Genomic DNA, 15,326 nt, shown 5'->3' with positions numbered 1-15,326 from the left:
CCCACGCCACCACCTGACCATACCCGCGTCTCTTCGATAGTCACATCCATGCTCGCCAGCAGCCGACCCGAGCGTGCAGAGCAAAGCCCCCGCCATACATTGCGCTCCCCGTGAGGTATACGTCGCCGCGCCGCGCAGCGACTCCCCAAACCGCACTTGAGCCAGCTGCGCCAGGGCACAGGGGCCTTTGAGCGCGACGACATCATCCGGCGTGCCCTCGAAACCCACGGCCCGGCCTAGCGCGCCTTCATGGCTGAAATCCCATCGACCGTGCCCCAGACATCACGCCGGCGGACAATCTCGGCGGAACCCCGCTAGCGCGCCTCCCGGCCCATGGCGCAGAAGGCGGCAGAACAAGACGCATGGGCAAGGCGAGGTAAAGGCAAAACGAAGCGAGGCAGAGCAATGTAGTGCAGAGAAGGGAAACAAAATTGAACCATCCTCGGCCCGTGACCAACAGTGGCCGCGGTCAGTTCACCAACTAGCCGCAACGGAAGCGTTGGGTCTCCGGAGGGGGGCTCCCGAGTCTCGGTCGTACGTCGAGCATGGGAGGGATCCGAGTGTCAGCGAGGTGCAGGCGTGCCGTGCAAGACACGCCCCGGGGCTCCGGGCCCATGGCCGATTACCCGGGATGCGACGGCTGTGCTCCATCTCCCTTCCGCGTATGAGACTTCCCCCCAAGACAGGTGGCAGGAAAGACGAGACCCCGAAAAGCCAACGACGAGGCGGAGTCTCTCCCGACTTTTCTTTTGCTCGAGTTCGGGCCGATCCGGTGGTTGATGGTCTGCGTCGTCATCTGCTCTCAAGCCAGCCTATTGCCAAAGACAAGTCTTGAATGTCACCTTCGGAAGGAGGCAAGGATAGGTTATCCATGTTTTTTTTATTGGACTCATTCTTCAAAAAGTGTCGCTATATGGCAAGAAAAAACAAACCCAAACCATTCATGGGTTCCAAGCCGGTACTTTCACCGATCGGTCGTACCTGTCATGTCCATCCTCTGTCCTGTGGTATCACATCACATCTCCAACTGCTCCCCCCTCTCATTAGCATGCATTTACTTCTTCCTCTTCTCCTCGTGAACGATGGTGATAATCTTGTCGACAATGGAAGGATCCGAAAGCTGTCATCCGGTTAGCACACACACTTCTTTGGACTGAGAAGGTAGATGGCAACTTACAGTCGTCACGTCACCAAGCTGGTCCTCCTCACCGGCCAGAATCTTGCGCAGAATTCTGCGCATGATCTTGCCGGAGCGGGTCTTGGGCAGGTCCGGTACGATGTGGACGGCCTTGGGCGCCGCAAAGGGGCCGATGCTCTTGCGCACCTGCATGATGAACTCCTTGCGGAGCGCGTCCGAGGCCTCGTTGCCGTCCTTGAGGGCGACAAATGCGTTGACGGCCTGGCCGGTAAGCTCGTCGGCGACACCGACGACGGCGGCCTCGGCAATGGAGTGGTGCTCGATGAGCGCAGCCTCGATCTCGGCCGTTGAGAGACGGTGGCCGGAGACGTTGACGACGTCGTCGACGCGGCCACGGATCCAGTAGAAGCCCTCGTGGTCACGGCCCGCACCGTCACCGGTGAACTGCGAGACTGTCAGTGGATAGCTTTTGCTTGTGTGACGGGTTCTGATGCTTACGTAGTAGCCCTTGTAGACGTTCAGGTAAGTGTCCATGTAACGCTTGTGAGCGCCCCAGACAGTGCGCGCCATGCTGGGCCAGGCCTGCTTGAAGGCCAAGACGCCCTCGACGTCGTTGCCGTGAATCTCTTCGCCGGAAACGGGGTCGATAATGGCGGGCTCAATGCCGAAGAAGGGCAACGAGGCACTTCCGGGCTTGGTGGGCGTGACACCAGCTAGGGGAGTGATGACGTTGGAGCCGGTCTCGGTCTGCCAGTATGTCTATGGTGGCGTTAGCCCTGTGTAACAATGTCACCGAACTGCAATTGCACTTACGTCCACAATGTGGGCCTCCTCCTTGCCAACAACCTCAAAGTACCACTTCCAGACCTCGGCGGCAATGGGCTCGCCGACGGAGCCGAGTACTCTAAGGTGCTTCATGTCGCCCTTGACATGCTGGTCGCCGGCACGCTTCAACAAACGAAGAGCGGTGGGGGCAACGTAGAACTGGGTGACCTTGTGGTTCGCGATGATGTCCCAGTACCTCGAGAAGTTGGGGTAGGCGGGTGTGCCCTCGAAGATAACGGTCGTCACACCGAGCAGCAGAGGGGCGTAGACAACGTAGGTGTGACCGGTAATCCAGCCAACGTCACCACCGCAGAAGTAGCGGTCGCCCTCGTGGATATCAAACACGTACTTGCCGGTGGCAGCGGCACCGACCAGGTAGCCTGCAGTGGTATGCATAACACCCTTGGGCTTGCCGGTAGAACCGGAAGTGTAGAGAAGGAAAAGGGGGTCTTCGGAGTTAACGCGCTCGGGGGGGAAGTAGGAAGGCCACTTCTCGACCTCCTCGTGCCACCACCAATCACGGCCCTTGGTCATGGGCACATCGGCGCCGGTGCGCTTGTAGACCAGGACGTGGGAGACGTCGGGGCACTGCTTCAGGGCATCGTCGACAATCTTCTTGGTACCAATCAACTTGCCGCCGCGCTTGCCCTCATCCGTGGTGATGACGACCTTGGAGTTGCCGTCAATGACGCGGTCGCGGAGGGAATCGGCGGAGAACCCGGCGAAGACGACCGAGTGGACGGCGCCGATACGGACGCAAGCGAGCAGGGCGATGATGGCCTCGGGAATCATGGGCAGGTAGATGGCGACGGTGTCACCCTTGCGCACACCCATCTGCTTCAGGACCCAGGCGGTGCGCGAGACCTCGCGCAAGAGCTCACCGTAGGTGACATTGCGGCCATCGCCGGGCTCGTCGGCCTCGTAGATGATGGCGACGCGGTTGGGGTCCTTGAAGGCATGACGGTCGACACAGTTGTAACTGGCATTGAGCTGGCCCTCGACAAACCAGGCACTATCACCGCCCTCCAGGGAGCCGGAGTAGACGGTCTGGAAATCGTTGAACCACGACAGGAGCTCGCGTGCCTGCGTGCCCCAGAAGGCCTTGGGGTCGGTGATGGATTGCTTGTATAGCTTCTGGTACTCCTCGAGACCTGCAGCAAGAGGGGAGCTCCAGTCAGCCAATGACAATGGTTGTATTTGGGGTAAGGGGGGAAAGGACTCACTGCTCAAGTGGGGCTTGCTGGGGTGCTCTGCGGGAAGAGACACGGAATTGTTAGCCAATGTCCAATGGGACGAGCTCGCTAGCTCCCAATTACGCTGGGTGCCCCTCTATTCTACGTCCCCTTGCAACCACATCCACGACCATCTCCAGTGCCCCTCACGCGACTTTTGGCCGCCGACAGGCCACGGGACGGGATTTGGGTGGGCTGCGTCTGGGTCCAGTTCTGGGTCTGCAACGCGGCGGCGCACTTACTGTCAAGCATCTTCTGGGGGGGATCTGTTGGGGGTAGGTTAGCCATGATGGTCCCCAACAATAAGGCAAAAAAAGAGAATGGACCGAGGCCGGCTTTGCGCCAGAGCTACCACTCGGTGCTCTCTGGCGCGAAGGACGTCCGAAAACCAAGACAGGGAAATTGGGGTTCTCTCGGGCTTACGGAAGGTATCAACGAGGTGGGCCTCGGCGACCACAGGGGCCTTTTGTGGCTCTGCAGCTTCGGTCATGGTAGCGGGGTGTTGTGCGTGCTGTGTGCGTTTATGAAGGATGCGGGGTACTTTGTGCAGGCCTGCTGAGGCAGCTCGCGAGACGCTGGCGCTGCTAAGACGAAGAATCGTTCGACGTGGTCTGTCTTTCTGGTCCTTGTCGTAAGAGAAGCGGCCCTGGTGGTGCAGCTATGATGGCAGATGGCGCGCAAAGCTCGAGGAGAACTGGCGCAACTCTCCACAACTCTCGAGGACGAGGGTTTCAAAGTCGCGTGGTGACCTTGATAGCGTTGCTGCAAAGCGGGTAGCGGCAGCAAGAGTCGACTCCAATGGGGGGCACCTTGGACTTGGGTCTCGTGGGTTTGTGTTGGTATTCGTAGATGGAGTTGTAGGAGACAAGTGGTTGCTGATTGTGGAAGAGAGAAGAAGAAGAAGAGGATGTGAAGGAAGTGAGGAAGAGGAGGAAGCGAGTAGTAATTAAGAAGACCAACTCTCCAGTTGGCCGAACCGCGAGTTGGACGGGGTACGGGATTGCCTTTAATGGGCGAATGGGGACTTGGACGGGACTGGGACGTGGACTCGAGCCGGAAGCGCTGTTCGGGATGGGGTGCACCGCGTCGAGAGCAGCTGGACGAGCTTCTTTGCTAGCAACGTCCAACAAGAGCCAGCCACTACGGTGCTTCTCTCACGCCCCGAGTACGGAGTACCTGACTTTGGATGGGATGTCCTTCTGTGCGAAAGAAAGGCCAGAGGGGTGGTGACTCTTGCACAAAAGCCACCTCACCACACTACCTACAATTCCATCAGTCCTCGCTGCGCTGGGCCACACCCCTCGGGAGTGCAGTGCGAGAGCCTAGTTCCTGTGATTCTAGCCCTGGCAAGGAGCTCCATCCGCGCGGTATGGACCACGGTGCAGCACAGGCCGATGATGCTATGGAGCAAAGGGACGAGGCATGGCGGAAAGGGAACCTCCTTCAGCCCATCCGCCCATGCTCATTGGCGAATGCCTTGCCAGAGCTCCGCAGTCCCAATCGCGTCTTGCTGGTACCGCTGTACCGTTACCGCTTGGCCGGGGTTTGATGCGTTTTTCCTTTGCCCCGAACCACCTGCGAACCCTCCTGTTCCCTGCAACCACTCGCATCCAGCCTAACCCAACACCACCTTGCTGCATCGTCCAGTCAAAAGACTAGACGAAGCCACCGATGTACCTTACCTTACCTATGTCCAACACGCCCGCCTGCCGTCCGCGCCTGGGTACTCCTGGGCCCGTCGGTTGGTCTTGAGACCTTTGCTCTGGGGGAGGGGAAATGGCTGCGCGCTAGTCGCCTGAGTAGTGCAATGACAAAAAGAAATAACTGGACCTTGACGAGCCAGAGTCGAGCTGCATCAGGAAATTTGGGGTCCGCCCTGGTTGACCAGCAGACTAGCAACCGTAATAACCTCTGAGCCGGACCGGGGGGTGGGTGTTTTGTCACTTCGTTTGCAAGCGATGAACCGTCTACTGTTACCGGCAGTGCGAGGGCGACTTGTCCCGTCGACCGGCCGAGCAAATGGAGCGACCAGTTGTTCTTCCCGTGATCGATCGTCGCCTGTTCTTGAGACGACTGTGACGACGTCCAAGAGCATATCAAGAGCTTTGTGTGGATGCGTCCAGGCGACGGCACTTACGCTTTCACACCACCGGCGCCGGGGAGCCTGTCCATAAATGGGGGCATCGCATGTCAATCTTTTTGTTGCGAGGCATGGCTGGTGTCGTTTGCTGCAAATGGTCGTAAGCTGACCTGAACTTACCACTGAAAGCCCGTATTGTTATATCGAGGTGCTGGCCATTTGGCTAAAGTGGAGGTAGCGGAGCTGGTTCTTAGGCGGGGCTCTCAATTTGCTATCTCACGAAATCATGCGGTCGACAATTCTGTTACTCTTCTTCTATTGTGGCCTGTCATATCGTGTTGCGAACCGGTATCCCCGAGGAGGCGCCAGCGAAATATGGCCATGCCAATGGTATAAGTGGCGTCTGGCGTCAGAGCTTCGTGACCTAACTTAGCCTTGGGAAACCGGACCAGATCAAGGGCAGATGGAAGTCTTGGGAATTTGTCACGATGAACAGACCAGTCCTTGACGCCGTTGTCAAGTCCGTCTAGTGCTGTGCCGGCGAGGGACAGAGTAATTGCCCCTCACCTGCCCAGAGTTCCCCGCACTCTACCCCAGCGGCGTCGAGCTTGCGCCTCGAAAGCCTTCTGGGCTGACCGCATCGCGCCGCTATCCTAGACGCCGTGCGGCTGTCGCCCAGTGAGTTATGTGCCAGCCCAGGCCGATGGTTGCTGATCGCAACGCGCTACCTATGAATGCCGTGACATTCCGACTTCCGTGATTGGCCGCAACCCCAACAATGACATCGTGATGACAGTGGACTCTGGCTTGGCTTCCACGACCTTCGAGTTGCTTCAGGGACAATTAGTGGTGAGTGTTGATGCTGGTTCTGCATCAGCAAGATATCAGCTTCTTCGCGTTGGCGCATCTCACGAGATGACTGCTTCGTCCGCGAAGTAGAAAGCAGGGTCCCTCGCAGAACGAGGAAGGGCAGGCCCCGCCGTTGATCATGGCCGTTTCGGGGTCGGGCAACGGGTCGGGGTTCAACAGAGTCTCGCTGGTGCTGGGGTTAAAATCCACATCTGCAGTCGCAACTTGCAAATTATGTTCCCTCCTTGCAGAGTGTGGGCTTCTCTGAATTGAGCCTGTTGATAGGGGTCAGAATAGGAACAACGGCCTCGAGAACCCACTGTGATGACTGTTGATGACTGCAATCCTACGTGTAATGCGGCATCTCCGACGTCGGCGGTGGTCCACAGAATAACCTACATAGAAAGTCGCAGTACATACAGTGCCCAATAGGTAGCAGCACTCACTTGGATGAACCGTATCGAGTTTGGCGAGGCCGCTTTCGAGACTGCTGCACGTCAGGATGAGACAGCTGTCCGCTTGAGCGCCCTGTGAGAAGCGTTGGAGGTTGTGTTGCTGTGTTTTGATGGGAATGTAGGCCGAATAATAGGGGCGCACACCCTCCACCGAGGCCATGCACGCGGAGAAGCACTACGGCATGGGTGGTGCAGAGATAGGTGATGAGTGTGTGTGGTTGGAGGGGTCGAACGGAAGTTCAGCCCCCTCCTCGCGTAGGTGGAAGGAGGAAGAGGCATGTACTATGTAAGTGGATTCATCTCACCTCGGGCAAGGTTGGCGCGCTAAGGTGCCTTCTGTACTGCATGGACCTGATGTCTGAAGGCGTGCCTCTTTCGACGAGGAAACGCCGCCATGCCATTCTCTGGAGAAGTTGCGCTATCTAAAGCCCGTCATTCCTTTCACCAAGGCCGAACGGTTCGGTTCTGGCTTGCACCGGACTGGGACTGAGAGAAGAACGCTTCGTACCATGTACCACTGATTTGGCATCGTACAGCCGGCATCGCGCAGCCAGTTTGGCTAGATGTCCCACGGTTGAGCCACGCCTCCACGTTTTCCCCTCAAAACCTTCATTCATCCTTGAACTCCCCAGACATGGACACCTCCCGCACTTTTACCCCGTGGGTACCCGGATTTCCGCGCCCGTGCTCGTGCTGCGCTGTTTTAGTCTTGCTGCCTGCTGCCATTCCAGAAGGCCGGGTCCCTTGCTTGTCCCTCTCCTGCACCCGTGGTTCCATGTCAGCCCTTGTGAGTAACTTATCCTAACTTCCCTGTCCATCCGGGTCAGTCCACATGCCACCATCTCGTAGGATGGACGAAGGGAAGTACGGCCTTGGCATACCCGACATCCGCGGGAAGGCTTGGTAGGCTTGGAACGCCTCCCGCTGTCGCCGCCGCCGCCGTATCAGATGGAAGTCTGGTCTGGTGGCCGGTCCCCTGTGGAAACCTGGACGAAGGATCTTTCTCCTCGACTTTCCGTCTCTTGTGGAGAACAACCCGCTGGGTATGCAAACGTGGAGTCGGGATTGTCTTGGAGAATCGGAGTCCTCTCGAATGGGCCATTTGGGAAAACCCGCCCGTGGTTTCCGAGCCTCGTGCGGCGGATGGATCTTGGCCCCCGTAGACATGTGGGAATTTTCCAGTTTGTTGGGGCTCTTGGATGACGGATTGTTGAGTGTGAAAAAGGAGGAGCCGTCCTTGCCGCTACGCCATGGCCATGCAATCGTATCCTGCCCCCTTGTACTTCTCTTTACGCTGCACTGCTACCCTACCTGCATGAGGCAGAAAACGCACAACGTCGCTATCAGACACAGGCAACTTTGATACCCTCGTCGCATATTCCGCGAAGGGTCTGGACTTTGCAGCAACGCCTTGCCGATCGGCCACAAGTCGCGCCCACTTTACAGTGTTCTAACGTTCTTTTCGAGATTATGGGATTTAATTGAGGCTTTCCTCCAATCGGACTCACGGCGAGAGAGCAAAACTCCAGTTGGTTGGGAGCCGCAAAGCAGATTGTTTGCATTCTGGCACTGGTCCGATTCGATATAATAATTATTACGCCCGACACATGCCGCCCAAACCCCTAACGCCTCCGGGTTGTACCCTCGCTCACAAATCCATGCTCATCAAGTACATTTCCATGATTCTCATGAACTTGGCCACGAATGCCTCCAAGTGGAAAATGACCTTCGTGCCCATCCTGATTCGGTGCTCGTAAAATGCCGACCACTTAATCACCTCGGCCTTCAGAGCGTCGTCGATCAACGGGATGAGCTTGAAGGTGAGGGTCTTGAGAATCGTCGTCGGCGGTATGCAATGCGTCAAAAGGTCGTACAGCTTCGCCCGCACTTGGAGAATCCGAGCTGGGGTGTGCTCATCGATGATCTCCCTCGCGATCTGGCTGATCAGAGCCTCCCAGTCTGGTGGGGGAATCGGCGTGGTATCCGTAACTTTTTCGCTGTTGTTCTGTCAGCTTCGGATTGGCATGGGGCAGAGAGCCTATCGTACTTTTGTGCGTGGACAGCCTCATACATGAGCAGAGCTCGTCGCAGATTCCTGCCGCTCTCCTGGGCTATCCTCATGTGCAGACCCTTGACCAAGGGCCAGTTCTCTTTCTTCGCCGACACTGCCAGGACATCGCAGATCTGCTCATGGGTCGGTGCAGCCACTCTGACAAGGAGCGTTCTCGATCGAATGGGTGCAATAATGTTTGCAGTCGAATTGGCGAGGAGGATCAGTCGCAGGTTGGGAGAGTACTTCTCCATCGTCCGACGCAGCGCCGCCTGGGCATCTCTTGTCAGGTGGTCGGCCTCATTGATGACTACGACCTTGAATTTCTGCTTCGCTGACTGGTCAACCTGTTGTGTTTGTGCCACCTCTTTCAGCAGGTCCTGGACGACAACTCTGTCATAGTTTCCGACGTCAGACGGTGTGATCTCGAGGTGGTAGTTCGACGCGACTATGTTGAACTCAAGCTTCCGGTTGCTTGAAGTCTGGAAGACACGCGCGTCAATCTTGATCTTTTCTACGCCGGGTCCGTACAGCTCCTTCAGGGTAGCGACAATGCGTGTCTTCTTGCCAGCGCCAGACGGGCCGTACACCAGCAGATGGGGGAAATCTCCGCTCTGGGCCTGTGAAATGTCAGTGACGCTACAGTGGGGTCGATAACGGGTGACCTACAAGGGAACGAAGTCTTTCAGACAGCTCCTGGTGGTATGTCAGAGCCTCTAGTGACTTTGGCCTGTGTTTGTCGACAATAAGCGCCATTGTGATTGTTTCGGTGTTGATGGCGCTGAGACTGAAGTTGGCTGGAGACGTGGGACTTTTTGGTGATGCGCTCCAGTCTGCGGAAGACGCGTTGTCGCGTTAAGTGGGAAATTCTAGATGTGTGGCTTGCGCGCCATGGCCCGTGCTCGTATTGATGCACGCCACATTCTGGAGCTGACCCCGTTCATCTACTGCGATGCAAGCCAAGAAGACAAAATCCGCATGGCTCTCTACGCCCAATTGATGAAAAGCTTTCTATGATGAATGTCTCAAATAATGCGACTGTTTTCAGGTCTGGTGCAGATGGATTCTTTAATTGTTTGTACAGCTCCTAACCACTTCGATCAACCAACATGGTCATCTATAGTACAGCCACTCCATAGTGTCGAGAGTACTCCTTACTACCTCGTCATGGAAGTGATATATATTACAGCCCAGCTGTCATCACCTTCATGGCTTAGCAGATGGTGGGGTGGTAGATGATGCGCTAGTAGGCTTGCTTGTGGCCTCAGCCAGTAAGTCCTTGGGCGCAATCTGCTTCCTTGGTCTCTTCAAGTCCTCCAGCGTGACACCGTCAAGCTTGGTAATACCGACGACAGGCGCTTCTCCCTTGTGCACGAACTCCCACTGGCCTAATACAGAGTCAGTCAGGGTTGCATATCTCACATCTACACATCGACTTACCAGGCAACTTGTTGCCTGCCAGGCGAAAGGCATCCTTAGCAACTGCCTCGTGAAGCATTCCCCTGATCTCGAAAACGATCTGGTTGACAGCCACACGTGCCGCCCAATGGTCGAAAGAACCCTTTCCCTTACCCATACGCATCTGGCTCGACGTTAGCATCTGTACAACGCCGCGGACTGCCTTGATTTTGCCTCACCTCATTGCCCGACACGTAGACACCGACATTGCAGCACACCCTCTTGTACAATCGGTATTTTTGACCACGCAACCTCATCTTGATCGTGTCCTCCGCGTTCTTGAGCTGCTTGGCGCTGATTCTGCGGTGGTGGTCCTTCATCCGAAGACCATAATCGCCCCAGATGACAGTTGTGCCTTTGGTTGAACCTCCAGTTGCCACACGGGGCCGTCCCTTCATCATCTTCTTCGTTCGGTCGATTGAGGGTTCGAGCCAGTTGCCTTGCCTCGCGGGCGTCGAGGAGAATGGGCGGACATCGCGAAGGGTCTGGGATGCGACCAGCGGCTTGGTGAATTGGGGTCGAATCGCAGCGCCCATAGGACTGAACGATGGTATCGCAGACACTCTGAGGCCTTGAAAGGCGCTGAGCAGCGCCGTAGGAGCGTTGGGCCTCATGTTTGCGACTTGCCGTTGAACGTCGTTGATGATGGGATCTCCAAAAAAATGTCCCTAGCTTCACGACGACATGGGTGTGGCTGATGTGGCCTGAGAAATTGGGCGCTTATTTTACTGAGGCTGGAGCTTTCTCCAGGTGCTGCGCCACACATATCTACCTTGGCTAAATTGAACGCCTGCCTGGGGTCACAGACCTCGCGTCACTTTCGCGTAGCAACTGGCAGTCCATTGCGTGCACGCATCCCGGGCGCCAGGCACGACAAACTGTTCGGCCTTATTCTTTCATCAACCTCCAATTTCCAGGCAACAGCAGCGCAACGGCCGATATAAGCCTACAGAGATCTTCTGAGACCTTCTGGCGACGAAATTGTCGCTTTAAAAAACACAATGCCTGACATTCGGTCCTTTTTTGGGCCAAAGGGAGGCGCACCGCCCAAGCCTCCAGCGAAGAAGGTTGAGGAACCTCCGAAAGGTCGAAGAAACAGGAAAGTCGTCGAGGACAGCGACGACGACAATGAGCCTGCTCCTGCACCGTGAGTTGGCACTCGAAGAGTCGCCATTAAACACTTAGTTGACCACCTAGCAGGAAGCCAGCAGCAAAGGCTGCTGATAAGAAAAAGACCAAGTACGCAAATCAACCATCGGGCCCTGATGTGGTGTAACTAACAGCGGTCGCAGAAGCGAGGCTGTCAATGGCACCGAGACCACTGCTAGCGACTACTTTTCCACGTCCAAATCTGCCAAGGCCTCCAAACCCGCGCCCGCGACAAAGGCAGACCAAACGACAAAAGTCAAAACTGAGGTTGAGACTCGGACCAGCCCTCGCAACAAGAAGACCACTGCGAAACCAACAGAACCCCCCCAGAACAGGAGCGCAGCGACAAAGAAGCGAGGCGCCACAACGTACGTTAAACCCGAGTCGGATGACGATGCCGATGCCTACAAAGACGACGATGATGAGGAAGATGACGACATATTCGCTGCCGATGTGAAAGGCCGGAACAAGCGCAAGAATGACGACTACGCTGAGGACGAAAGCGAGGACGAACTGCTACCGAAGCCGAAGCGTGTGGCTTCTCGGAGCGCTGCAACTGCGACTCCAACTAAGAGCACCAGAGCGACAGCAGGCACGAAAAGGCGCAAAACACCCGAAGAGGACGAAGAAGAGTCTGAGGAGGACCAGCCACCGAAGAAGAAGGCCCCAGCCAAGCCGCGTGCACCCAGAGCTAAGAAAGCCGACGAACCTGAAGATGCCGCGTACCAGTCGATCCTGGACGACATCCCTACCGTTCGCCCCCCTACACCCCCAGCCAAGGACCCGGATGCGAAGTTTGACTGGAGGAAGAACGCTGGTTCTGGCGGAAATAGCAATGCAGTGCCTCCAAATGCAGGCGCTGCTGAATTGCCCGAGGGCGAAGAGGAGTGTCTCTCGGGCCTGACCTTTGTCTTCACTGGTGTCCTTCAAACTCTCGGTCGTGAAGAGGGCCAGGCGCTGGTCAAAAAGTACGGTGGCAAAGTCACTGGAGCACCGAGTAGCAAGACCAGCTATGTTGTTCTCGGAGATGATGCGGGCCCCAGCAAGCTCAAGAAGATTAGAGACATGAACATCAAGACCATCAACGAGGAGGGCCTTTTTGAACTCGTCAGACGACTGCCCGCCTACGGTGGTGGCGGCAAAGGTGCCGAGAAGGCTAGAGAGAAAAAGAAGAAGGACGAAGAGGCTATCAAGAAACAGGCCCTGGAAATGGAGCGAGAAGAAAAGGCTAGAAAGGCTGCGGCAGAGAAGGCGGCCAAGGAAGCTGCTTCTGCGCGCGGAATCGCTGCGGTGCCGACTCCTACCACAACTCCAGTGCAGCTCTGGACCTCCAAGTATGCGCCAACCCAACTAAACCACATTTGCGGCAACAAGGCGCAGGTTGAGAAAATTCAGGCTTGGCTCAACAACTGGCAAAAGGCAAGAAAGTACGATTTCCAGAGGCGCGGTGCGGACGGCATGGGTGGTACGCGTGCTATCATCATCTCGGGACCTCCAGGCATCGGCAAGACGACTGCTGCTCACTTGGCTGCCAAACTCGCAGGATTCGATGTCATTGAGAGCAACGCCAGTGACACCCGCAGCAAGAAACTTGTCGAGAACGGTGTGAGTGACATCATGAACAACACATCGCTTCTCGGCTTTTTTGCGGGAGATGGCAAAGAGGTCAATGGAGAAAAGAAGAACATCGTCCTGATCATGGACGAAGTTGATGGAATGTCAGCAGGAGATCGTGGCGGTGTTGGTGCTCTGGCAAAGTTTTGCAAGAAGACTGAGATACCCCTCATTCTCATCTGCAACGAGCGTAAATTGCCAAAGATGAAGCCTTTCGACTTTGTGGCTATGGATGTCCCCTTCCGACGGCCAACGGTAGAGCAGGTTCGGTCCCGTATAATGACCATTTGCCACCGCGAAGGGATGAAGCTCCCTGCGCCCGTTATCGATGCTCTGATCGAAGGCAGCAACAAGGATATCCGCCAAATCATCAACATGCTCTCTTCCGCCAAGCTTGACCAGGCCGCGATGAGTTTCGACAAAGGCAAGGCGATGACGAAAGCCTGGGAGAAGCATGTTATTCTCAAGCCATGGGACATTTGCCAAAAGATGCTTGCGGGCGGATTGTTCGCTCCAGCAAGCAAGACCACCCTGAACGAAAAGATTGAGCTCTATTTCAATGACCACGAGTTCAGCTACCTCATGATTCAGGAGAACTACCTCAGGACGAAGCCTATGGCACTCAGCAACAGAGGTTACAACAAGCGGGAAGAAAACCTCAAATACCTCGAACTGGTGGATCAGGCAGCGGAGAGCATCAGCGATGGCGACCTGGTCGATCGTATGATTCACGGGCCTCAACAGCAATGGAGTCTGATGCCTACTCATGCAGTCTTCAGTACAGTCCGACCTTCAAGTTTTGTGGCCGGTCAGCTCATGGGTTCCAACTTCACTTCTTGGCTCGGCAATAACAGCAAGACTGGCAAGCTTGGTCGATACGTCCGTGAGCTGCATTCTCACATGCGACTCAAGTCTTCAGGCGATGCTAACGAGATCCGCCAACAATACTTGCCAGTCCTCTGGGACCAGACGGTTCGCCGCTTGTCTGTTGAAGGCAAGGACTCCGTCGACGATATCATTGCGCTGATGGATAGCTACTATCTGACGCGAGACGACTTCGATGCGATCCAGGAGCTTGGTGTCGGTCCGCAAGCTGAAGGCCGAGCCGACATTGAGTCAAAGACAAAGGCGGCGTTCACGCGAACGTGAGTAAATCTTTCCTGTTACCCTCTATCGAATGCTAATGGAATGCCAGTTATAACGCCATGTCTCATCCTATTCCCTTCATGAAGGCCAGCAACGTCATGGAACCAAAGAAGGCCGCGAAGCAGGCCCCCGACCTTGAGGAAGCCATTGAGGAAGAGGATGATGCTGATGTCGTTGAGCCTGCTGAGCCAGTCGAGGACGACCAGCTCGACTTGAAGGGAGACAAATACATCAAGCAGCCGAAGCCCAAGGCCAAGCGGGCTACCAAGAAAGCCAAGGCAGACGATGAGGAGGACGATGCAGATGTCAAGCCGAAGAAGGGCAAGTCCAGTGCAAAGACAACGGCCGCCAAGGGAAAGGGCAAGAAGTAATATGGTGGTTGACATGAGCTATGACAGTCACTCGTGTTGGTATTGACTGTGTTACAGTGATAATTACATACAGTGCAACAATACACCGCGGCTAGGATGGAGATGATGGAGGACACGAGGCCTAATGTGAAATGCCTCATTCTCATTCCTTAGGTAGTGTATACGTTTGTACGCAAGCCCATATCATGGGTGGTGAAAAACTGTAGTATATGCTTAAGTGTTGAACTGAGCCGTGAAGACAGCCCCAGTTCCCGTAATGTCGATGAGGTGATGGGAGCCCGCTGAAAGCAGATTACCTATGTTTTCTGACTGGTGTTCCTCCTAGATTATGACTTGACAGGGCTTTCTTGCGCATATTTGGCAGCTCCCCTCCATCCTGTTGTGTTCGCGCGAAGCATGGTTTTCCAATCTCAGTTCACATCCCACCTCTCATAACCAGTATACTCGGACTTCAAAGCACCCAAAATACCTATAGTTCCTCATTAATTTGTCTCTGTGCGGCACAAAACTTATCGAGGCGTTTGGCACCGGCTTGTTAATTTGTACCTGCCTTTCCAATGCTGTGCCTCACTAGCCCCGATTTTTACCTTGTGCAGTCCACCGTCTCATTCCCATCCACATCCACATCACTCACAGCCTGATCGCTCGAAGGCATTTGGCTTCATAGTTGGCAACGACATCGTTTGTTTCGATGTTCCAAATAAAGGCAAGAGCAAAGGCGTCCCAAAGGACAAGCTCCAATCAATGGCTAAGGCTTGAAAATGTAAAAGAAGCCCCCTGCCGGAGTGCTTCTTATAGATCTCACGATCTCTTCTACGTTACACACATTCCCTGATGTTCCTTTCTTGTGTCTCCCTCTCTTCACTTGGTTCCCTCGTTCACATCGCTGTCTTGGGACGGAGTCGTTGGGAAACAAACATTTCTGGAGACTCGAGGATTTTCGGCTGAACTTCACCTTC

The 15,326-nt window shown here is 55.5% G+C and overlaps 4 protein-coding genes across 4 annotated transcripts; 1 reads left to right on the top strand and 3 right to left on the bottom strand.

The window, feature by feature from the left end:
- Positions 1 to 1,054: 1,054 nt before the first annotated feature.
- ColSpa_07219 (acetyl-coenzyme A synthetase) lies at positions 1,055 to 3,685 on the bottom strand (the record flags this gene model as incomplete). Its single annotated transcript, XM_049273431.1, has 5 exons — positions 1,055 to 1,120; positions 1,178 to 1,582; positions 1,637 to 1,897; positions 1,952 to 3,114; positions 3,619 to 3,685. The coding sequence occupies 5 exons, from the start codon at positions 3,683 to 3,685 to the stop codon at positions 1,055 to 1,057; spliced, it is 1,962 nt and encodes a 653-aa protein (XP_049129388.1).
- Positions 3,686 to 8,227: 4,542 nt separating this feature from the next.
- ColSpa_07218 (replication termination factor 2) lies at positions 8,228 to 9,385 on the bottom strand (the record flags this gene model as incomplete). The annotated part of the gene is made up of 3 exons (XM_049273430.1): positions 8,228 to 8,576; positions 8,627 to 9,249; positions 9,299 to 9,385. The coding sequence occupies 3 exons, from the start codon at positions 9,383 to 9,385 to the stop codon at positions 8,228 to 8,230; spliced, it is 1,059 nt and encodes a 352-aa protein (XP_049129387.1).
- A 450-nt stretch (positions 9,386 to 9,835) lies between these two features.
- ColSpa_07217 (54S ribosomal protein L16, mitochondrial) lies at positions 9,836 to 10,701 on the bottom strand (the record flags this gene model as incomplete). The annotated part of the gene is made up of 3 exons (XM_049273429.1): positions 9,836 to 10,017; positions 10,070 to 10,211; positions 10,267 to 10,701. The coding sequence occupies 3 exons, from the start codon at positions 10,699 to 10,701 to the stop codon at positions 9,836 to 9,838; spliced, it is 759 nt and encodes a 252-aa protein (XP_049129386.1).
- A 387-nt stretch (positions 10,702 to 11,088) lies between these two features.
- ColSpa_07216 (replication factor C subunit 2) lies at positions 11,089 to 14,367 on the top strand (the record flags this gene model as incomplete). Its single annotated transcript, XM_049273428.1, has 4 exons — positions 11,089 to 11,234; positions 11,380 to 11,491; positions 11,762 to 13,995; positions 14,046 to 14,367. 4 exons carry the CDS (start codon positions 11,089 to 11,091, stop codon positions 14,365 to 14,367), a joined length of 2,814 nt encoding a protein of 937 aa, XP_049129385.1.
- Between the last annotated feature and the right edge of the window lie 959 nt (positions 14,368 to 15,326).

The sequence above is a fragment of the Colletotrichum spaethianum genome (assembly GCF_022836535.1).
Source record: "Colletotrichum spaethianum MAFF 239500 DNA, contig18, whole genome shotgun sequence".
Lineage (NCBI taxonomy): Eukaryota > Fungi > Ascomycota > Sordariomycetes > Glomerellales > Glomerellaceae > Colletotrichum > Colletotrichum spaethianum.
Note: the sequence above shows the minus strand (reverse complement) of the source record. Positions and strands in the feature narration are given on the sequence as shown.